Genomic DNA, 25179 nt, shown 5'->3' with positions numbered 1-25179 from the left:
ACAGTGGATTATCCTTAGTTCAGCACTGTTTGATAATAGAAACATGCTTATAGTGGTAGTATCATTATTGCATGTTATTATGTAATCATATTATTTGCTAGTAAAATTGTTCCTAATTCAAATTTGGAGTTTTATAGATGGACATTTCTTGGTTGTTTCACAAGAAAAGCAAGTGCTGAACAACGTGAACACATCTGAGAGTTATTGAGTTTTTGTCTAAAATCTATAAGGATTTATGCAAGAACTTGTGGTGTTAAAACCTGCTAAATGTAAAATTTCAATTTAAATACATAGCTTGGATAAATATAAAGTAAAAGAAAGACATCTTTTAAAAAATTATTTAAAGCTGAACATACTTCTGCATCCAAAAGTAGTCTTCCTTTGACCAAAAACAAAACCCAAAAAACAAAAAACAAAAACAAAAAACAAAATAACACTTTTAGAGTGAAAGCAAGGATCTAAAAGCTACTACTTCTTTCCTCAGAACCTCTATCGCCAGGCCATGGAAGAAGCAAAGAAAGAAGGCTATGACTTGAGAAGCGACGCCATTCCCATTGTGGCTGCCAAGGCCTCCAGGGATATCGCCAGTGATGTAAGAGCTGATCAAGACCCTGCATTTGTTATCAGTAGTGCAGCCACTGTGTAGGGAATCACATTATTGAAACACAGCTGGATGTCTTTTTAGTCATCATTGATCTTAACCACCTTATTGTATAGGCAAATAAATTGAGGCATTGAGACAGTAGGTGACCTGCCAATATCACAAGCATGACAGGAAAAAGCCTGGTCTAGAAGGGGTTCCCTTGACTCTCGTGTCTTTTGGTCTTTATTTAATAAGACTGAGTGCCTTGATTAACATTAAATGCACATATGTTGAGCTACTCCTAAAACCTCATGAACTCTCCTCAGGAAACACTCAAGGCAAAAGTGACAGGAAAGAAGTAAGTTTAACTGAATTCTCCCCTCCATGACTTGAAGAAAGATATAGGATAGCAAAAAGCTATAAATTTCCTTGCCGAGGAGTCCACAAAATCAATATTCCTTTACTCTAAAAATGAAAACATCAGATTCCTTGATAATTTATTAATCCAGGAATACCAATATTATTCAATTTTGTAGGTTTTTCTTTTTTTATGATAAAAAATGCATAACAAAATTTACTATCTTAATCATTATCAGATATACAGTTTAGTAGTGTTAAGTATATTCTCACTGTTGTGCAACAGACTTCCAGAATTTTTTAATCTTGCAAAACTGAAACTCTATATCCACCAAAAAAACAAAACTTTCTCAGCTTTAAACAACCCTTCAGATCATTGCTGGAGAGGAAATTATTTCTCAGAATACCTTAGAAAAAAATTAATGAACCATGTAAGCACATCTCAAATGTGCCCACCCATTTCTGGGACACTGTCACTCTAATTGACCTCACCCTTTCAATGTTCACTTCTTAATCACTTTTTGTCAACATATAATTTTAGCATAACATAAGGAATCCTTGTGGAGTTATTCTGTGGAAGTGTGATAATGAACACACCATCCTCTTCTTTGGGAGCCAGCACCCCTCATGTGATGAGAGTCCCCTGAAAGAACAACAGAGAACAAAAAGCTCTTTGTGTTTCCTCCTCATTCACTTGGTTCTCTCTTCTAGTACAAATACAAAGAAGCTTATCGGAAGCAACTGGGTCATCACATTGGCGCCCGAGCAATACATGACGACCCCAAGATGATGTGGTCGATCCACATTGCCAAAGTACAGAGTGACCGCGAGTACAAGAAAGAGTTTGAGAAATACAAGACAAGGTTCAGCAGCCCGGTGGACATGCTCGGTATTGTTTTGGCCAAGAAATGTCAGACTTTGGTCAGTGATGTGGACTATAGACATCTACTGCACCAGTGGACCTGCCTGCCCGACCAGAATGATGTCATCCACGCTCGGAAGGCTTATGACCTCCAGAGTGACGTGCGTATCCCTAATGCTGGTTCTGCATGTTAAAAGCAGATCTAAAGTAGCAACAAATTAGTAGCTACAAAACAGTCATGGGGAAGGGGAGTACAGCCTAGGGAGTAAAGTCGATGTTATTGCAATGGCCATGTATAGTTCCAGATGGTACTAGAGTATTTGTGGGGGTGGGAGGGAAGTCAATTCGTAAATTATATAAATGTCTAACCATTGTACTGTATACCTAAAACTAATATAAAAATTTTTTAATTAAAAAAAAACAAAAAGCAGATCTGAAATATGTCCGTGGGCTCTGACTAGTGCCAATGGACTGGAATTTGTTTGTAGATTTTAAATAATGTACAATTGAATTTAAAAACAGTTTCTCGTTGGTAGCATTATAATTTATTTCACAATTTTTCTTCCCCAAAAGTTATATATAATAGAAGAAATAAAGTTTATGTTATTAGTTTTATACAGATATATTTCTTCCTGGTGATTTGGGCTTCCTTTACCTGAGTTAGATAAAACTTAGACCTCAAAAATATATAGCTACACATTTTTAGCTAAAGTTGCAGAAATGTATGTGTATGTGAATGGAGGGTAGATGGAGAGAGGGAACAGAAGTATATTATGCCAAATTATTTTAATAAGCATTCATATTTTATACATACAGGACAATACTAACATTCTTGTCTTTTTCAAACCAATCACCTAATTCTTATTGACAATTAGCATGTCTATTGAGAGTAAAATAAAATGAATAATTAGGGAAATATATGCTATATTATCTTGTGTAAAATGCATGGCTCTTTCTTTTACATTAAAAAAAAAATCTCTCATTCTGGTACAATCCTCTGTATCAAAAAGTGCTTAGTAAAAAATATGCTCAGAGTCCGACATTTATGAATAAGTGATCGATTATGCTAGGAGCCTTATCTGTTCATTGATACTTTCGTATTTCTCCAGTATGAGCCATTTTGTGACTATGAATCTGAAACACTAATTACTAAGTGGTTTTTTTTTTTTTATCTGATTTGCAGAATTTGTATAAGTCAGATCTTGAATGGATGAAAGGCATTGGCTGGGTTCCGATTGGCTCCTTTGAAGTTGTTAAAGCCAAGAGGGCCACAGAGATACTGAGTGATAATATCTACCGTCAGCGTCCAGACGCACTGAAATTTACCAGCATAACTGACACCCCAGAGCAAGTGCTGGCAAAGAGCAATGCTATTATCATGAATAAGGTGAGTCTTCACTCCTCACCGTAAGGTATCAGAATTCTCCATTGAACAAGGTAAAAATTCTAACATATTACTACATTTTAAGGATTCCTATATCATTTACGATACCTTTAAAAATGATTTTTCCATCATAATGCCATAGTTACTTAGTAATACTTCAAAATATTAAACTGGTGTTAAAAATACCACATGCTGTAATATTTTATGATTACAGATTTTAAATACTGCAACCCAATTATACTTTTCAGAATTGTTAAAGAATTTTAATGAGAAACAGTAAAAACTCTGAGTCAATGAACTAGTGAGCTAAATTCTCTTGGAAATAATAATTTATCTACATGAAAGGTAGGAATTTATGCAATTTTAATAATTTTATTTCTACTTTGTATAGAGGAGAGGTGAGTGGCATATAAAAAAAAAAGCCTTTTAACTCCAAAATAATTTTTCTCATTTTTTTTTTCATAGCGCTTATATACCGAAGCCTGGGACAATGAGAAGAAAACAATCCATGTCATGCCTGATACACCAGAAATCATGCTAGCCAAACTCAACCGAATAAACTATAGTGATGTGAGTAAACTATTGATCTTACAATAACGAGAAAGACAAAAATGAACTATTATAACTGTTTCCTTAGTGAAAGATTTTGACTAATTTATTATACATACTCCAATCTAACACTGTCAGTAAAAGAGATAGTTCTCTCTTGATTCAATTTTGGGCTATGTGGTAGGTCCACAAAGTAGGCCGGCCTTTAGCAACAGAACATCGAGGAATGGAATGCTTATGGAGAAGTAGCTCAGTAAGAGTTATGCTTCTAAAGCCTTTCCCTGCAGGTCTGTGTGGGTAGCAAGTCATTATTTTATTCACTTATTTAGTAGACAGGCACTGGCTTGGAACCCAGTGAGTTATCATGCTCTGTATTGTTCTTGCTGCTTCATTAATGTTCTGGTTACCATTTAATGTTATTTGCAAACATTTTCATCAGAGTGATGATTCTGAAATACTACTCTACAGATCAATCGTGGTCTGTGATAATTGTCTGCAGCAAAATGAGAAAAAATAAAGACAAATGCATTGAGTTTTTACAAATCCAAATATATTCAACTTTAAAATACGGTTCTTATTCTTTCTTCTTCTTTAGTGTAAAGATGGCCTTTCTTTTACACTATGATGGAAATAGTAAATAGTTTTGGGTTTTTTTTAAGATATGCTTGTTTGGCAAAACAAAATTTTGGCAACCACATGCTGATCTTCCCCCCAGTTTTTTTTTTTTAAATTTACCAATCGATAAAATCCCAAAATTTAGAACATATGCATTAAAGTCCTTGAGTGCCTATGAAGCCAAGTTTGGTACAAACCCGCCCTTATACTTGACTTTGTGGATTTGTTTTTATAGTTTAAAAGAAGATATTAGAGAAAATTTAATAATTAACAGTTTCATTTTTTTATGAAAAGAGGAATGATTTAATGACTCTCTTTTCTACAGAAACTCTATAAACTTGCTTTGGAAGAGTCGAAGAAGGAAGGCTATGATCTACGTTTGGATGCCATTCCAATCCAAGCAGCCAAGGCTTCAAGAGATATTGCTAGTGATGTAAGTTGATGTTTTTGGTAGAGGCATTTCTTATTCAAAAATGTCACAAATGTAAATTTTATAGTCTTTCTTGACAGAATTTTTGTTATCCTTACATGTCTCAATTTCATGTAGTGATTCTTCAATGTACAGAGTTATAATTAAAAACAAAGAAAAGCACAAGATACTACATCCATTATAGCTGTTAATCAGTCAAAGATAGAGGTATATATATTTTTTAAATGAGTGTTTTAGAGACACTAAAAATGGGTTTATATTTTTGAATGCCAGAAATTGAGCAGCAGTTGACCCAGATGTTTGAAAAAAAAAATTGGTAACACATGCAAATCAGCCAATATAGATGTTCACCATTTCCTACTATATCTATCCGTTTATTCTGGCATTAAAGGAAGACCAGTGATGGATGAGTTTTAGAGTTTTGGTTCATCCTTTGTAACTTTTAGTGAGGTATTCCTACCAAGATGCTCTTAACTCCTTACAAGAACAAACTGAGAAGTAAGCGAAGCTCATTCTCAGTACCCACTTGTCTCTTTCTCAGTATCCACTTGACCGAGAGTGTCCTGTGCCCTTATTCTGTACCAGCACTGCTTTGAACCCAAATCCAGACTTTCCTTCTTCTAGAAGGCTCCATGACTTAGATTCATGCTTTCTGCCTTCTATTATTTAAACTTTTTCTGGCTGTGAAGCTAGAGAAACCCACACTATGATCAACTCATGGTAAAATGGATCATAACATTCTTGAATTTTAAAAGTAGATAGAGTGTTGACCCAAGGCATGACTCTCTCATGGTGAAAGTTCAATGACATCGACAGCCTAACGAAGGAGGTATTTCCTGGTAAAACTATCTAAGTGTAGTCAGGGAATTCACTATAAATTCTAATTAAAAGGGATACATTCTAAAATATTCTAAATATCAAAGCATTTTTAGGAAAAAATAGCCATATCTTTAAATTAAGTAGATGCTTTTTTTAGATTATACAAGATGTTTTACCGTTACTTGCTAAGCAAACAAATATAATGTAGGTAGTATAGTTTAAGGAGAAAGGGGAAAATATTAGAAACCAGAAGCTACTGCATTTCAATTTCAGCTCTGCCACCTACTTGCGATGTGACCTTGAACAAATCACTTAACTCTCTAGGATTTATGTTTCTATTTTATACAATAGAGTCGATAATATTAACCTTTCTTACATTAGTGGTAGAGAAAAATCAAAGAATAGTGTATGTATAAAACTATGAAATATGATAGAAATGAAATGTTCTTAGCATTAGACTCATATCCCTTTTTTTTTTCAGTACAAATACAAGGAAGGCTACCGGAAACAGCTCGGCCACCACATTGGGGCCCGAAACATTAAGGACGACCCCAAGATGATGTGGTCCCTCCATGCAGCCAAGATCCAGAGTGAAAGGGAGTACAAGAAGGACTTTGAGAAGTGGAAGACCAAGTTCAGCAGCCCAGTAGACATGTTGGGGATGGTGCTGGCCAAGAAGTGTCAGACCCTTGTAAGCGACATAGATTACAAGCATCCCCTGCACGAATGGATCTGTCTGCCTGATCAGAATGACATCATTCAGGCTCGGAAGGCCTATGACCTTCAGAGTGATGTGAGTGAATCTAATATTCTTCATGTTTTAAAAAGAGGTTCTAACTTTTTTTATGCCATGAAATCTTTTGGCAGTCTAGTGAAACCTATGGACAACTTCTCATGACAATGTGATGAAGGTGTAAATTAAAAAACAATCTATGTGTGTATATATATGTATATGTATATATGTTTCAAAAGAAATCAATCACATCAAAATATGGTTATCAAAATCTTAAACTAAGTCTGTGATGTAGTAATATATATGCTTTTTTATTAACATATTGAATAAAAAGATAGGTGTAATAACTAGTTTAATTTCAAAGAAGTGATGAGTGTAAACATTTCACGATGTCTGCAACAACTGTAATAGGTAGGAAAATATTTGCGATTTTTATTGCTGACCAAGTCCCATGTAGTGTTACTACTGTAATCTCTTGCCTAAATTTATAATGGAAAAAAAATGCTATATTTCAGTTAGAGGTTAATGAAAATAAAGATATGTTTTTTTTTTCTATCCAAGTTCGTTGATGCCAGGTTAAGAATTCCTGGTTTAATGCAACCTAATTTTCCAAATGAATTCATTGCATTATCATTTTTCTGACTACTTAGCATATGAAATATCTATTATAACTTGTGAAGAGAAGTTTAGGAATAAATTATGCATTGCAATAATTTATCTAAGAAGATAAAACAATAGCTGCCTAGGAATATGTTAGGCACTTTTGTTGGTGGCCAGTAAACTGTCCTTAGGACTCAAATGTCACCTCATTGGTTTAGTAGCTCCTTATTATTATTTTTTAAATCAGGCTCTAACAAGTAGTCTCTTTTGAAAGAATGATAATAGTAATGGCATTACATAACAGAATTTCCCAAAAATGCATAAAAATAAAAAGAATTGTTACCTTTCTAATGAGATAAATTCTCTTTCAATTATTTAAATTCAAATAAAAATGAAAAAAGATAAAGTATCTTTTTTTTTTACTTGAATTATAACACAAAAAAGGGACTGAAAATAAGATAACTAAGAATATAAATATATGTACTCTTGGCTTAAAAGCATATAGAATCATATGAAAAAAGACGCCCTTTGTGTTGCCCCCAGGAAACACATTAATTCAACATGTGGTCAGCCAGTTACATTCTTATGTTACACAATTGGTTTTAAAGGCCATTGCCCAACGAGATAGGAGCAAACTGTATTCTACCAGAGTGTTATTATTCCCACACGAGGAGGTATGAGCAATCAACTCAGAATATGAAATCTGTACTAGGAGACAAGCAGTAATTTCCCTGAAATCCTTTTATGTCAGTGAAATCACATATTATTAGAGAAGTTTCATGGGTCTTTAAAACAGCAAACATTGGCTACCTTCTGAAACAAAGTGTTTGACTAGCTACTCTTTACCAAACTACGGCAATTCTATGGGTCTTCCCAGAGATTTACGCAAGTAAGATTCACCATTTGTATATGCTAAATCAAGATCAGACACCAGGCTCTCTAGGGGGCTTTAATGAATATTTGACATTATTTCATTTTCAGGTTATTTACAAGGCTGACCTTGAGTGGCTGAGAGGCATTGGATGGGTGCCTATTGGCTCTGTAGAGGTTGAGAAGGTGAAGAGAGCTGGAGAAATCCTAAGTGACAAGAAGTACCGTCTGCCTGCAGACCAGCTCAAATTTACGTGCATTACAGATACCCCAGAAATTGTCCTGGCAAAGGCTAATGCCCTGACAATGAGCAAGGTTAGTCTCCAGCTGTTTCCAGTTGCCTGAGTCATAGTTTCCACGAATGTGGTTCATAAAGTGAGAAATATATAACCATATAGCATTTCATTCTAAAACTTGAGAAACACAGTGTTTATAGCAGTGCTGGTGTACAACTCAAATTAGTTGCTTGGTTTACTCTTCTGCCTTAGTTGTGGAAATCCATTTGGAAAAGCAAACTGCTTTCAGTTTTATTACACAAGATAGATGATTACTTCTTTTTTCCAGAGTTCTAGCAATCTGTTTTTTTGAGAGTGGGTTAATTTTTTATCCAATGGGTAGGTCCTCAATATGCACATTTTAGATTGAATTGAACTTATCTGAATTCTCTCACACTTGCCTGAACATCTTCCAAACATTCTGGTAGTGACACTGAGTGCTCAATTCAGAATGTGAAATTGGCTCTTGTAACTCTCTTCAGAGTTAGGGCTGTTAAAACTCCAGAAATTCTATACCACACCCATCAATAGCAAACACAGATATAACAATAGGAAATTTTAAAACCATTAAATTTGTTGAATGTCTACTATAACTCATGAGTTTTACATATGTTATGGTTAATCTTCAAAAAATCCTCAAAAAAAGATATGATTATCCCCATCCAACAAATGAGGAATGAGAGGCTTTATGCCCCTTTTCTCAAGATCACACAGCTTGAACATAGTAGAGTTGGATTTGAACTTGGGATTGACTCTGAAGTCTAGGGATTTCTACTATAATCATAGTTCTACAGCCAAGCTCCATCCTTGGAGGTCCTATGAGTAAGCCGGAGTGTCACTGGATAAAAATAATGAATAATTGATATCATTTTAATGTTTCATATTAGCTATGAAACTATTACATTGCTGTTTAAATATCACCATCTTTCACTCTTCACACTACCTTTTGCTTCCCTCACCTCCAAATAACTTTAAAAGGGCTATTTTACAGTTAAGTGAGTTAAATTTAATAATAATTGAAATATATTGGCTTTAACAATGGATTTTACCTCCCTTCCCTCATAGCATTTATATACGGAAGCTTGGGATGCTGACAAAACTTCCATCCACGTGATGCCAGACACTCCAGAAATTATGCTGGCCAAGAGCAATTCTGTCAACATCAGTCAAGTAAGAGATTTCTTTATTGTTATTTAAGCCTCTCTAAGAGTAATTAAAATACTTTTTCTTCCTACCTTCCTACCTTCCTTTCTGGAATTGGCCTATTAACTTTCTATAACACTTTTATTTTTCTGTTGTGTGTTATTCTCTACATAGAAATTTTATACCAAGGGATGGGATGAATCAAAGATGAAGGACTATGATCTGAGAGCTGATGCTATTTCCATCAAAAGTGCCAAGGCCTCGAGGGACATCGCCAGTGACGTAAGTGCCCTTCATCTAACCCCCTTGGTCTCATATTGCTGAACAACCACAGTGCAGTTGGTGGGCCACACTTTATAACTGCTTGCACATGTATTTCCCTAGTCTTGCTTCCTATTTTCTAAGACCTTTCCCTTTGTTGTCATAGAGAAGAAAAATACAGTTTGGAATTGAAGTTCCAGTTACTGCAGGAAAGGGTTTCACCAGTGAAGACATATAATTACACTGCAGTTATGTTTATGGTAGTATAAAATGTTGGTTTAAAATTGTTCAGAGGTGCCAAAATATTTGCAATACGAAATTCTTGTTTATTTGCTTGTGGGTGTTCACGTTATCTATAATTGTCAGCATGTATATGGTCTTAGAACTGGATTTCTAAACCTGTATTTCTGACATTTTAGTACAAATACAAAGAAGCATACGAAAAACAGAAAGGCCACCACATTGGAGCCCAGAGCGTTGAAGATGACCCCAAGATTATGTGCGCCATACATGCAGGGAAGATTCAAAGTGAAAGAGAGTACAAGAAGGACTTTCAGAAATGGAAGACCAAGTTCACTAGCCCAGTGGACATGTTAGGCATCTTGCTGGCCAAGAAATGTCAGACTCTGGTCAGTGACATTGATTACCGAAATTACCTGCATCACTGGACATGCTTACCTGATCACAATGACATTATCCATGCAAGGAAGGCCTATGAACTGCAGAGTGATGTACGTAATGTGAACTTTGGGATGGGGGGATTGGGAGGGCAGAGATTTACTAATTGTCCAGTCAGTGCCTCTGTGGTCAGACCCATGGGTTGTGCACTACACAACTCGAGGGGAATGCCATTCATATTGTTTAATGAAAAACCCATATTTAGGAGTTATGTCACAGAAACAAAGAATATAGACAAAGAACTCTGCTTAGTCATGTCTTTTATTCCCTGGCCTAGATTCCAAACTATTTTCCTCATGTCATTTTTATTTTCTGGCAATGAAAATATATTTCAGACAAACGTCAATTATATGAATTTTTTTTTAAATTTGCCACTACTGGACTATATCCAAAACACCAAATGGACTTTCCATGGGTCAGTTATTACAGGATAAAAATAGAGTGAGATTCAATAAAATTTCTTTTTAAAAATGTTTTAGTGATATAATTTTTTAAAATGTCAAATAATTATCATGGAATTGAATATTACTACTATTTTATTTTTATTCATGACTAGTATAAAGAATTAATGCTTTTACAAATTACTCTGTCATTGATATTAAAACCCAAGTCATGTAAAATCTCAGGTCTTACTTTTTTTGGAACCACCATCTCCTGCATTTATCACCCCCTCCACCCCACGAACTTTATTTTTCAGTTAAGGAATGTTATATCTAACATTGGAACAAAATTTCTGTCTAACGCCTTTTCAGAGTGTGTATAAAGCAGACCTGGAGTGGCTGCGTGGCATTGGCTGGATGCCAGAGGGCTCAGTAGAAATGACCAGAGTGAAAGGTGCTCAAGACCTGGTGAATGAACGACTCTATAGAACACGACCAGAAGCCTTGAAATTCACTTGCGTTGTTGACACTCCAGAAGTTGTCCTGGCAAAAGCCAATTCTCTGCAAATCAGTGACGTAAGAACCATCTTATTACCAAGAATTCCTTTTATGGGACTCTGTTGTCAGATGAGCCACCCCCGCCTCCCGGCCCCCACCCCGCCACACACACACACATACACCCAGCAAGTGGACTGTTCTTCAGACTGTAGTGATGGGAGCAACTCTAAGAATCTCTTGTCTAGTTCAGTGATGGCACATGCAAAGTAGAACTCTTAACGAATGCCAACGTACCTTTCCCCCACCACGCACACAAACTTGGAAGTACTAAAGTGAAAAATGTCACTCCATTACAATTCAAGAAAACAAAAATTGATTGAAGTCCTATAAAATATCAAAACCTGTGGTATAATATTAAATTGTACAACATTGTATTAGTCAGGCTTCTGACTAGTACAATTCTTAAGGAATTGGCTCATGCAGTTGTGGAGGCCAGCAAGTCTAAAATCTGCAGGGTAAGCCAGCAGGCTGGAGGTCCAGGAAGCAGCTGCAGTTCAAGCCCAAAGGCAGTCTGCTGGCAGAATTACTTCTTGCGCAGGGGAGATCAGTCTTTTTTTTTTTTTTTTTTTTTACTAAGGCTTTTGGCTGATTGGATGAAGTCCACCCACATTACAGAGGGTAGCCTGTTTTACCCAAAGTCTACTAATATGTTAATCTTATCTAAAAAAAAATGCCTTCACAGAAACATCTAGAATAATGTTCGACCGAATATGTGGGTACTGTGGCTTAACCAACATGACACATAAAATAAAGTGTCATAAACCTATATAAAAAATTTTTCCAAGTTAAATAGTTGCTAAGACTTAATGTTTCAAATATCCATTCTCTATTGCTATATTAAAATAATATTTCCCTTCTCTCCACAGAAACTGTATCAAGAAGCCTGGAATAAAGATAAAACCAACGTCAGCATTCCTTCTGACACGCCAGTCATGCTACAGGCCCAAATCAATGCCTTGCAAATCAGCAATGTAAGAGGCATAAATATGAAGTGTAAATGCCTTTATGGGACAGTATCTGTCAGCTTATGGCGTGTGTTATAATTGACAAATTACCTATCTTAGAAATGTTTACAGCTTTTGGTTCTGGATACTTTCTCTTTAGCTACCATTCCCAATGCAATATGAATGGAAATTTTCTTTTAAACATTAATTTAGATACATGATTGGATTCCTGGACTACAAGAGTTGGGATACCTGAATCTTATTGGTATCTCCTTTCAACTCTGAAATCATTGTTCTATATCCAGCTCAGTTTATAGCTCAGTTTCATTGTGTATTAATCGAGAATAATGAAATCCCTAGTTAGGTACATTTAACATAAAAAAGCATAAGAGATAACAGTCTCTACTGTCTTTATAGGGTTTTGATTGATCCAGAACTTTTTTGTTTGACATTTTAAGGCCTTAAGAAAAGATAACTTTTAATTATATGCAAAGTGCAGGATATGTATGACATCTATGTAACATCCCTTTAGCAGAGACCTCTAAAAGGTCAAAGGACAACATTAAGAAATAATCTTATCGGGTCTTATGTGGTTCCTTGAGAAGGTTCCTTAGCTTCACAGTTGATTCTTAGTTTCCATGTACTATGTAATGGGAATTTTTCAGATGTGGACCACATTGTAATGAATGCAAATATTCAAACATTAGTTTGAATTCAGATGTTTAGTTTTAGATGTTTGCCCTTAAAATTTTAATCAGAAGTATCCTGCACTCCACAAAGTAAATAGCCAATAACCAAAAGAAGAACCTAGGAGTGATTTTTTTTCTTATGTTGCTTTCATTTCCATTATGCTTTTTTGATTCATATTAGAACTACTTTGAGTATATTCACTTATTTTCAGTTCTTGCAAACAAACCTGTGTTTTCCCTCAACAGAATCTCTACCAGAAAGACTGGAATGAATCCAAACAGAAAGGCTATGACTTGAGAGCAGATGCCATTGAAATCAAGCATGCCAAAGCCTCCAGAGAAATTGCCAGTGAGGTACAGCTCCTATTTCCCTGTGATTTTTCTGTTCTAGTCTATACAACAAATAGGGAGAATATTTTTCAAGAATTAAAAAAAAAAAAGTCTATGCAAACAATTGCATTTTGTCTTATACTAAAGACTGTATTTAAAAACAAAATGAGATGAAAAACATTAAGGTAAACATAGGTGACGTATATATGTAAATAACTTCTAAGTTGTTTCTCAGTAGAAGTAAAATATTATGAAAGGTCTGTGCAAAATTCTTGGGAAAAATTCAGGAACTAATACAATGTGATTTTATCCCCGAAATATTTATGACATTCTCCATAAATACAAATCACAGGTGAAAGTTTCATACACTTAAGAAGACTTAAGACTGAAATCACATTTTATATGCAAGATTTTATACTGGAGACTTGTGTATATTGCTCTTAGTAACCTTCTGAAGTTCATTTAATAGTAATTTTAAAACTTACTGAGAGTCAGAATAATTATTCTATCAAGGCCCTCTCCAGCTCCAAATCTTTAAGCCACCTTCGTTCTCTTCCTTCAGACTCTTCTCTATTTTTCACCTTTTATATACAGCCATTTCTTCCTTCATAGTCTTCATTTTTATCTCTAAAAATCATGGTTGAACCACAGTATTTGCTTTTTCCCAGTTCTTTCTATCTCCCTTTGTCCAAACTTTCCTAAGTTATCCATAAAGAGGAAAGAAAGAGAAACTATCTTACTCCAGTCCTAAGACACTTAGGGTAAGTGTGGACAAGATGGAAACTCTCGTCCACTGACCTTTTGTTAGGTATTCATATGACCTTGCTTTCCATTCCTGAAACATGTACCTTTCTTTTCTGTCTCCTAAACCACACACATGACTTTCTCTTACCTGAGGTGCCTTCAGTACTCTTGGGGGACCATCAGACCTAATGTCGCACTTGACAGGCAACTTTGGTGACCATGGTTACCCTCACTGTGCCTTATTTTCTTCATCTGAAATACGTGTTAATAATAACATTACCACATAGAGATAGTGTGAGGACTAGGTGAGATAATAATCGCCACTATCAACTATTTTTAACTAAAAAATTCAGAAATTTCATATGAATCGACCTAATACATTTGAATCACTCATAATAACATCTGGCGTATAGTGATTGCTCAGTAAATATTAGCTATTATTATTACTTATTTTGTTACTCTTGGTCACCATACTATTTTCCCCCTGATTTACTCATGTCCTCTATAAAACTACCTAAATAACCCTATCTAATTTCCTTAAAATGAACTGAAATATATAATGACTGCCAATGTTGAGCCAATTTACATTAAGGCTAAGAAAATATTCTGAAAACATTTAATGAAAAATCCTCATAATACATTATTTTCCTATGCCTTTTTATCTGATTTTTCACAACTTTAGTACAAATACAAAGAAGGTTATCGCAAGCAACTGGGGCACTATGTGGGTTTCCGCACCCTACAAGATGACCCCAAACTGGTATGGTATATACATGCTGCCAAGATCCAGAGTGACAGAGAATACAAGAAAGCTTATGAGAAGACTAAAGGAATTCATCACACGCCACTGGACATGATGTCTATTGTTCAAGCCAAGAAATGCCAGACCCTGGTTAGCGACGTTGATTATCGCAATTATCTGCACCAGTGGACGTGCCTGCCAGATCAAAACGATGTGATCCAGGCAAAGAAAGCCTACGAACTGCAGAGCGATGTGCGTATATTATCACCAGATTCTTGGGGAGATGTGTGTCTGTGTGTTCGATCACAGTGTATTCCCTGGGGACATAATTTAAATGGTAATCTTAATAGAACTTAACATTTTTACACTTGATAGTGATAGTAGAATTTTTCCAAATATTTTTTATCTTAGAGAGAATTCCTTCTTATATGTCAAGACCTTACTCATCGAGATGAAAATCTCTGTTATTCTGTGTGATTAGGTAAAAAAATTCGGTCCCAGTTTTTCTGATCCTTCACATTTGCATGATCAGATATCTAAACTTCAGAAACAGATTAAGCATAAGGAAACATTGGATTTCAAGTTTATATGATGCATGTAGGAAAAAATACTTATATCTATACTTATATAGATATAAGTATATTTTTTCTCATTATACATGCATCTAAGGACCTTTTCCTCCTAAATTCCAACAGATGTTATTCTCAGTGGTACATAAAAGGCAGATTTCAAGTGGTGAGCACAGAAACTCAACATCATATTAAAACAAAATTATGTGCCATTGCTGTCTGTCATTTTAATAGTGACACTTGTCAGCTCTGCTCCAATTCCTGTAAGATACTGTGGACTTCTCACAGACATGTGTGCCAGAGATGTAACACCCAAATATTAACATTTAATGTTGATTTTTTAGTTTCATGGAATTGGCCACCTGGCTGATTTAAATAGAGATAGTGTGCGGTTTGCTGGCATTGTGCTCTAGAAGGCAAATTTGACTCCTCTGCACTCTGTGGTCCTGTCCTTCATGCAGAACGTGTATAAATCAGACCTGGAATGGTTGAAGGGTATTGGATGGTTGCCAGAGGGATCTGTGGAAGTAGTGAGAGTGAAGAATGCCCAAAATCTTCTGAATGAAAGGTTGTATCGTATAAGACCTGAGGACCTCAAATTCACCAGCATCACTGATACTCCTGAAGTCATCCTGGCAAAGACCAATGCTCTACAGATCAGTGAGGTAATCTGGGTTCAGACAAATTGAGGAAGTCTTAGTAAAAATTTTAATTGTCAACTTTAAATTGCTAATACCAGCATGAGAATCTTGAAGATACAGGTATCCAGATAGAATGATAGAATTTCATGTTGTCAGTCAATTAACAGTATCCACATTTCATTCACTTAGATAACTCTTTGGTCAATGTAAGTGTGGTGAGCATCTTCATGTTCCACAGATTCTGATACACACGTTGAGACCTTGCCTATAATATAAGTCCACAAGTTAATATGATGATCATAAAGTTGCCACCTTTTAATTGTTATTCAATCATAAAATAAGTTGAAAAGTCCAGGGGCAGCCCCAATATTAGACATTATGATAGCTATTTGGGCCAAGAAAGCCAGGACTTGATTAGCAATGTGGATATTGTAATTACCTGCAAGGTGGCTTTACCTGCCAGGTAATTACATGTGAATAAATAGAAAAGGATCCTTTTACTACCATGTTTCTGACTCATTTCAAATTTATCTCACACGTGAATGTATTCTTGTTGAAGTCACTATTGGAATCTTCTAAATAAAAACACAAATGAGAGCAAAACAAAATTCGATTTACATTTTTATCTGAGACATCCAAAGAGAGCTTTAAATTGCTCCTATAATTTTATTCTTGTGGTAATTGACTTATTTACTAACCAATCATCCTTTGTTTTTCTTTTTTACCAGCCACTGTATCGCGATGCTTGGGACAAAGAGAAGGCTAATGTTAATGTACCAGCAGACACTCCGGTGATGCTGCAGTCCAAAATCAATGCCATACAGATCAGCAATGTGAGGCACTACACATCCCACTTGTTTCATACAGTATTCTCTGCCTCACCGAACCTTTCGGCAGTATACTGCAGAGAGACTTTAGCTTAAGGCATTGCCCTGCCATTCCTCTTATTTCCAGTCTTTAAGCTAGTGATAATTGCTGTGTGTGTGCATGCCTATCTGTGTGCGTGTATTCATATGTATTTAAAATATAGAGATGTGTGTCTTTATCTTTGTTGGAAAGAAAAATGCAGTGATTTCTCCAAAAACACAACAAAAAACATATATATGCATGTATAGTAGTATATAGTTCTATTTTTCCTTTTAAATGCCAAACAATATATTTTTCCCCATTTTTACATGATTTACTGTCTCCTAAATTTCCTTCTTAAAAAAAAAAAAAGTTATTAGGAGAGAATTTTACTGAATTTTGTTAAAAATCTACTGGAACTTAAGTTCGATATGAAACCAGCCTATTTCATAAATCTTGAAGGGAGATTAATTTTCAGTGTTAACTGTTAACGTTTATTCTTGAACACATTAGCTACACTGATTCAGTAGCTCCCTCTTCAGATTGACTGTGGCATTGCAATCTCTATTTACAGAAACAGTATCAGCAAGCTTGGGAAGACATGAAGATGACTGGTTATGACTTGCGAGCAGACGCCATAGGAATCCAGCATGCCAAGGCTTCTAGGGATATTGCCAGTGACGTAAGACCTCCTCCTTGCCCAGCTTTAACAAACACTAAACAGTAGACACACAGGGTTAATGCCGTACTAACCTTTAACTTAATTCTCCAGGAATTATATTTCAGTAGAATGGAGGTCATTGTTATTAGTGTCTTGTTTTAAAATCCCAAATTCAAGAACAATTTTTACAATTTGACAGCTCCCATGTGTCTCTGCTTAGTTCTGCTCCTCTTATGTTTAAGCACAGATTTTTATTTTCTTTTCAATATCATCTTGATAGCAGTTAATTTACAATTACTTAATAGATATTTATGGGTAAAAAGAATTCTGCAGTTTCTTGAAATGCAGCGTGCAGAGGTGTTCCTGTAATAATTTTATGTAGTACGTGAACAAGCATTTTTTAAAATGATTATATACATATTTTTTTAATGTATGCTAGAAAAATACTGATTTTATTCCATTTAAATAAAATTATAAATTTTAAAATAAAAGTTTAAGTTTACACTTTAAAAATAAATTCATCTAAACAAAGAATCAAGTTAACTGAAATTTTGAAGTACAGGTGGCACCTGTTTGTGGCAAAACCTGAGGGAGACGAACAATGATGGAAGTTTGGAAACCCTGGATGAACCTATTTTGGGAGATAATCTAGAGGCACAGTTCTTGCCTTAGAGGGGCTCACAGTGCCCCCCAAAGGGTAATGGAAGGGAATAGAATTATTTTGAACAGACTGTCTAGAAAAACAACTCTTTTTTTCTTCAATTTATATCCACCAGTATCTATATAAAACTGCTTACGAGAAACAGAAAGGCCATTATATTGGATGTCGCAATGCCAAGGAAGACCCTAAACTGGTTTGGGCAGCAAACGTGTTGAAGATGCAGAATGACAGGCTGTACAAAAAGGTCTACAATGACCACAAGGCCAAGATCTCCATCCCGGGGGACATGGTGTCCATCAACACTGCCAAAGAAAGCCAGGCTTTAGCAAGCAACATGGACTATCGCCAGTATCTGCACCAGTGGTCTTGCTTTCCTGATCAGAATGATATCATCCATGCCAGGAAGGCGTATGACCTTCAGAGTGATGTAAGTGTATGCTTGTGAGGGGTGCCTGAGGAGTGAGCGATTCCCCAGGAAGGAAGTTTTCCACAGCTTTGCCTCCTCATTCCTTCCAGTGCTTGGGAAGATACAACTCTCCCTATGTTAGCACTTCTCTTTAGCATTTTATCAAGTTTAATAATGTCCTACCTTGGACGTGTAGTGGTTAGCACATCTGCTTTACATGCACATCCTGGGTTCATACCCCAGTGGAGCCATGGTCCATGGTCTATGGCCATGCCACCCTGAACAAGCCCAATGTCTGATCTAGGAAGCTAAGCAGGATTGGGCCTGGTTAGTACTTGGATGGGAGACCGCCTAGGAAGACCAGGTGCTATAGGCATAAATAATAATAAATAATAATGAAAAAAGAAAAATAATAATTTCCTACCTTACTACTAGTTTATTCAGAAAGTTTTCATTTTCATTGTTAATGGTGCTCCCAAATTTTTCTATAGATTTGCTAACAGGTGCAGTGTTTGTAGTTTATTAAATATAAGAATTTTCATGGTCCTTCAATTATTTATTGAAGAAGGACATGGCTGTAGTTCATAAATTTAATTTCAAAGGTTAATAGCATGCTCCAAACTCACTAGTTTCTCTAAAATTTCTGTTCTTCACAATATGATTTTTCATTAATTTACCTGAAGTATTTTTAGATTTACTCATATTTTATGTCCACTTAATATTTTGGAAATGATGGATTCCCTCAGGTTATTTATCTCTTCTGTAGAAGAGATACCTTTTTAAAATTATCTTAACTTGTTTCCCCAAAGCTTCAAAAGATGCTTTCTCATAATGAATGAGTTTCTTACCAGAAAGTATGTCCATCATTTTAAATGAATTGCCAACTGGTAGATGTAGGCAATTCTCAAGAAATGCTATCTCTTCGTTAACCTGAATCACATAAGTGTATTAAGGAATGCACATCAATTAAGTTCTTAGAGAATGTAATCCTCTTTGAGAATCTCTTCTTCTGAATTTTGGGTATATATCAAACTTTACACAATAAAACATATAATGTCATTCTTCATTATGGTAGAAATTTTCCTACATTTTTTACTCCTATTACTTTTTTACCCTGATATTTATATTCTATTAACTAGTTATTAAAATATTATTCTGAAGAACACAATGATTTTTTAAATAAAATTAATAATTGATATTTAACAATTTTATCTGGTTATCCAATTACCTATGCCTAGGGAAACAAATTTAGATAATCAAAAAAATGCAAATCCCAATTCAAAGGGAGGTGCTATCTTGGAAAAAGAAAACCCAGTTGAGATCAAAATTATGGAGCTAGGGAATTATTCATTATCTTTTAAAAATATTTATTAAGCACACCTTGTGCCAAATATGATAAGCACTAAAGATACAATTGTGAATAAATAAGGAGAAACAAGACAAAGTTCCCGATGTTAGGCAATTCACAATGATAACAAAGATAGATGTTAAATTAGAGAATATCAGTAAAAAATGAGATGGCTGAGAAGGAATGATCGTGGCACTATGAAAGAGAGATGGGGAAAGCTTGTCTAAGGAAGTGCTGATTTAGTGAGGATATGATGGGAGAGGAAGAGTTGGCTCCATCCATGAAGAAGACACAGAATGGCCAACATATGAAAAGCACAAACTAAAAGAAGGTCAACATAGTCAGAATTTGCAGGCCAAAAGGAGGCACATACAAGATGAGGCTGGGAGAAGAGGTAGGCACTGGTTGGTGCTAGATCTTCCCTCACCTTCCAGTCCATGTTAAGGATTTTGGTCATTATCTTAAGTCAATGGGAAGCCAAAGGATAGGAGAATGTTGTGACATCAGATTTGAATTGCGAATTTTGAAAAGATCATTCTGGCTGCTTTGTGGAGAACTTACTGGAGAGCCCATTATTATTGCTTTAAAGTCCACATTGACTAGTATGATGATTACCTAATATTATTCAAAATTTTTTCATGCATCCCCCAAGCAGAGAGCTCTTTCTACATCATTCTGCTTTTTAAAATGTACATAGGCACCCAACACAGACCCCTAGCCACAGAAAACAAGCAGAACAAAACACTGTTGTGCATATGAGGAGTTTGCTGGGCCAGTGCTCAGTTTTTATTATTGTTTATGGAAGATAAAATGTAACACAAAACTGCTTCCTTATTTCACTACAATTTTTTAAAAACTTACTTCTAGTTAACTTTGTTTTCTTTCTCAGAATATCTACAAGGCTGACTTGGAGTGGTTACGTGGCATTGGCTGGATGCCTGATGGGTCTCCCGAACTACTGAGAGTCAAAAATGCCCAGGAGATCCTACTAGATAGTGTCTATCGGACACCAGTGGTGAAACTCAAGTACACGAGTATCGTTGACACACCTGAAGTTGTCCTTGCTAAATCGAATGCTGAAAATATTAGTATTGTAAGTCACCTTTTTCTCTATATTAACATTAAGTTAGTGTTATAAACAAATTATTAATAATTAACCTGGTAATCTAATAATAATGATGATGATAATGATAGCAAGTATTTTAATAAATAATATAGATAGGTTGTTTTATGTTGTTTATTAATTTTAAACAAAAATTCAAAGTATTAATAAAAATTATTAATACAGATTTTATTCAAATTTGAGTAAATTATGTGAAAAGATTCTAGAACATTTTTACCTTAATATGAAAAGATTTGAGATCAGGAAAACTGGAAGTTATGCATTGAAAGTTATGGGGTAATTTTGTTATTACTGACTCTTTTCATAGCCAAAGTACAGAGAAGTTTGGGACAAGGATAAAACCTCGATCCACATAATGCCAGATACTCCAGAAATTAATCTTGCCAGAGCCAATGCTCTTAATGTGAGCAATGTAAGTACTGCAACAGATGTCCTTTTTTGTTTGGAAAGTCACCCAGTTGGTGTTACAATATCACCAATGGAACTCTTCATAGCCAAGGGAGAAAGATTGACTGGATGGAGGTGGGAAAGACTCCTTAGCATCAGCCCTGGACCAGGAGGGAGGAGAGAAGCAGATTCCTGGCTCTGAGTCACTGGGCAAAGCCAGATACTAATGAGCCAATGTTAACATGACAGAAGGGAGAAGGTGATAAGAACAAGAGAGTAGAAAGAGGAATGAAGAGACACGCAAACAAGAAACGGGAATTAATAACATTCAGATGAACTCAAACTGTGAGAATTCTTTGCAAAACTTTACAATTCAATTTTAAAACCTGGATTATAATTTCCAGGAAACTGCAAATTACCAAAATTGACCCCAGAAAAAGAATGAAAATATATTGCAAAAAATTAGGAGGGTTATTAAAGACTTATCTTCCTCTTCTCAAATGCCAGGGTCACCTAGATGATTTCACAGGAGAATTCTTTCAAGGCTTCAAGAAATAAACAAACTATCATAGAGCCCAATGAAAAAAATAAAAGCTATCACGATTACCAAAATTTGTCAGAATAGTTCCACAAAGGAAAACTAGACAAATAATAATGTGGAAAATCTTACATAAAATATTAACAAATCAAATTCATTAGTACATAAATATGATATGACCCAAACAAGTAGAGTTCATCCAGGAATGCCAAGAGAGTTTTATATTCAGAAAGCTAATAATGTAGTAGAACAAAAGAGAATAATTGTATGCTCATTATACTAGATTTGAAGAAGCACGTAACAAAATCCAATATTTATTCTAAATTTTTAAAATCAAATCTTAATAAAATAAGAATAAATGAATATTTCCTCGGCATGATTAAAAGAATAAACTTCAAATCAAAGGCCAGGCTCATCCTCAGTAACTAAGCTTCTCATTTAAATCAGGAATAAAACAAAGATGCCCACTAAAATCACCGTTATTTAACATTTGCTGCAAGTTCTAGCTAAGTGAGTGAGCTTTTCATTAAAGTCAAAATAATTATATAAGTAAGGATAAAAGATAAATATTGGAGAGAAAAAGGTGAAATTATCATATTGGCAGAATAAATTCTTATATGCCTGGGAGAAACAAGGGAATCAGCTTAAAAATCTATTAGATAAAATGTGAGAATTCAGGTATGTGGCAACTCTGCAATTCAGCAAAGTTCAAAAAGGTACCACCTTCATCGATCACAGTTTCTTGTGTTTAGAATAAGTATGACCTTAGAAGAAGGATACAACCTTAGTGTAATTCACCATAGTTTGAAACTTTGCATCTTTCAAAAAATAATAAATGTGAGAGAAAGAGCCTGCCAAGCAAAGATTCCTCACTATGTGCCAAACTGCACCATCAACTCATTATCATGAGTGGCTTGGGAGGTAATTTTTCTAAGGTTGAGGAAAAACAAAATTTTAGAGCACTGATACATTTTTTTCAGATCAGAATCTATATTATGGTGCACTGTACTCTTGTCATCAAGTGACTGGATTGAGAGGCAGTCAGCTCTTCATTTCGACATAGCCTCCTTGGCCTCTTTTGATACAGAGTCATCTTTGGCAGGAGAATTCTGGGAAATCTCCTGTGCTCTCTTTTGCATGATACATTTCCGTATCTGGAAATACCAGAATCCTACTATTGATATGATGATGTAAGCAAGACTAATATTTGAAACTATGCCAAAAGTAAATTTATTAACTTTAGATATTTAGATATTAATGAGAATGGCTTGTGTTTTGGCAGAAATCAAACATCCCATTTGTATGTACATTTCTTTACACAAGTGTCACCATTACCATAATCTTTAAAAAATCTGCTATTTAAAACTCTTCCCATCATTTAGAAAGCATAACATTTTTAGACTATTTGTATGCAATTTATAGGTAACCAAGCAAATTCACGCTAAATTGACTCATTCAATCTTCAAACTAACCACATTAGTAAAAAATTGTAATTTTGTTTTAATCGAATGAGAAATTTGAAACTTAAAAAGATTAAAGAATTTGCCCATGTTCTCAAAGTTAATAGATGAAGAAGATTGGTGTCCAACCAGATTTTTTTTTAGTTCAAATAAAAAATATATTCGACCACATAAGCAAACGAAAATTAATACATATGAGATAATAGTATAATAATATATGTAATAAAAAGAAGTAAATAAAAACAAAAAAAACCCATAATGACAAGTTTTCATTAAGTATTCTCTAATATAAGCATTTAAATGTGGAGAATACTTTTTTTGTACAGAAAACAAGTCAGTTCTTAAAATAGGACCACCCAAAATTCATACAAAAAACTTGAATGAAAATTCATACAAAACCAATCCATACTTATAAAGACAAAATTTACCTGAGCGCTCATATTTCAGACATGTAAAAGCCACAAAACTATCAATAATTGAAATTTACCCCTCATTTCTACACTGTTCAAGTTCTCACACTGATTGATATGATTTCTAAATTATACATTTAAATTACTGTTGTTTGAGTCTTTTTGACATTGCCAATACAGAATATGTCTGCTTAAATATGAATATATATTTAAAATATTATTTGTAAATCAGTCACTTCTTTAATTAACTTCTTTTCACAAACAAAAGACGCTACATTTGAAAAAATGACTATTACTATCCAATTGTACTTCAGCAAGAACATCTAACATTCCCAAACGATATACATCACTAATCACATAAGAAGATCTGAGAAACTATACTGGGGAGAAAACCCACAAATGTAGAAAGGTTATAATTTTGAAGATTACAAAATTGACTTGAATTTAAAAATTAAATAAATCGAATTATTGAATCAAAGAAATTCAATCATAGCCCATTAATGTCTGAACATAAACTTATTCTAAAACTACCAATACAAGAAGCAGCTAAACTCTTTTACATAAACCATGGACAAGTACATCAAGGCTATGATTCAAATTAAAAAGAAAGAACTCCTGTTAAGCCCAGATCTTTGGACTCCAGACACGATCTTATATTACAGTACAGTGTTGCAGAATGATTCTTTCACCTATTCTCTTTTCTTTAACTGGTTCTGGGACTTCAAAATCGTATCCCTCTGATATTAATTCTACTTGAGCCCTTGGTGTTAGTGGTAAATCTAAATCTGGACTGATATTTTGTTTTTTGTTCTCTTCAGAAAATTTACCGAGAAGGTTGGGATGAAATGAAGATGAGCTGCGATGTACGGCTGGATGCCATCCCTATACAGGCCGCCAAGGCCTCCAGGGAAATTGCCAGTGACGTAAGTATGGCCTTGTATAACTTCTCAGTTTTTTAAGCACATCTTTATGTGCATCAAGAGTATACTGTGATCCATCTGCTTTGTTTTTCCATCTCCAGTATAAATACAAGCTTGACCATGAGAAGCAGAAGGGACACTACGTGGGCACCCTCACAGCAAGGGATGACAACAAGATCCGATGGGCTCTCATAGCTGGAAAGATTCAGAATGAAAGAGAGTACCGGATGCAATGGGCCAAATGGAAAACTAAGTTCCAAAGCCCTGTGGATATGCTTTCTATCTTGCATTCTAAAAACTGCCAGACTCTGGTCAGCGACATTGATTACCGTAATTACTTACACCAATGGACATGCCTGCCTGACCAAAACGATGTGATTCAGGCCAAGAAAGCCTATGAACTGCAGAGTGATGTGAGTGGGCTGCATTTTAGGATGAGTTCTTCTCTCATTTTGCCATTACTTTCAGAAAGTTTATGTCATTAAATCCTTGTGTCATCATTTCATATCTTTATACAGCCAAGAATTTGATTTTAGTTATGCCTTATAGTATGGTATCAAAATCACCAAAGCCATGAAAGATCTAGACTTTGTGTCAAGAAATATATGGTAGCGTGAATATAGTTCTTAATTGTTACAGGGTAAAGACAACTACTGTGAAAAT

At 35.0% G+C, this 25179-nt stretch overlaps 1 protein-coding gene and 1 pseudogene across 1 annotated transcript in view; both read left to right on the top strand.

Annotated features, from left to right (window-relative positions):
* Positions 1–25179, top strand: part of NEB (nebulin) — a 191705-nt gene that overhangs the window by 94723 nt on the left and 71803 nt on the right. The window contains exons 72-93 of the mRNA XM_039855663.1: positions 485–592; positions 1652–1963; positions 2986–3189; positions 3652–3756; positions 4676–4783; positions 6081–6392; positions 7914–8117; positions 9143–9247; positions 9395–9502; positions 9901–10212; positions 10912–11115; positions 11964–12068; positions 12977–13084; positions 14487–14798; positions 15577–15780; positions 16485–16589; positions 17177–17284; positions 18040–18351; positions 20568–20771; positions 21109–21213; positions 24415–24519; positions 24618–24929. Of these exons, the coding sequence (XP_039711597.1) occupies positions 485–592; positions 1652–1963; positions 2986–3189; positions 3652–3756; positions 4676–4783; positions 6081–6392; positions 7914–8117; positions 9143–9247; positions 9395–9502; positions 9901–10212; positions 10912–11115; positions 11964–12068; positions 12977–13084; positions 14487–14798; positions 15577–15780; positions 16485–16589; positions 17177–17284; positions 18040–18351; positions 20568–20771; positions 21109–21213; positions 24415–24519; positions 24618–24929 (4062 nt within the window). The remainder of the gene's footprint in view (positions 1–484; positions 593–1651; positions 1964–2985; positions 3190–3651; positions 3757–4675; positions 4784–6080; positions 6393–7913; positions 8118–9142; positions 9248–9394; positions 9503–9900; positions 10213–10911; positions 11116–11963; positions 12069–12976; positions 13085–14486; positions 14799–15576; positions 15781–16484; positions 16590–17176; positions 17285–18039; positions 18352–20567; positions 20772–21108; positions 21214–24414; positions 24520–24617; positions 24930–25179) is intronic.
* On the top strand, positions 18591–18706 carry LOC120597390 (uncharacterized; annotated as a pseudogene).

Source organism: Pteropus medius, unplaced genomic scaffold (genome assembly GCF_902729225.1).
Source record: "Pteropus medius unplaced genomic scaffold, Ma_sr-lr_union100, whole genome shotgun sequence".
NCBI lineage: Eukaryota > Metazoa > Chordata > Mammalia > Chiroptera > Pteropodidae > Pteropus > Pteropus medius.
Note: the sequence above shows the minus strand (reverse complement) of the source record. Positions and strands in the feature narration are given on the sequence as shown.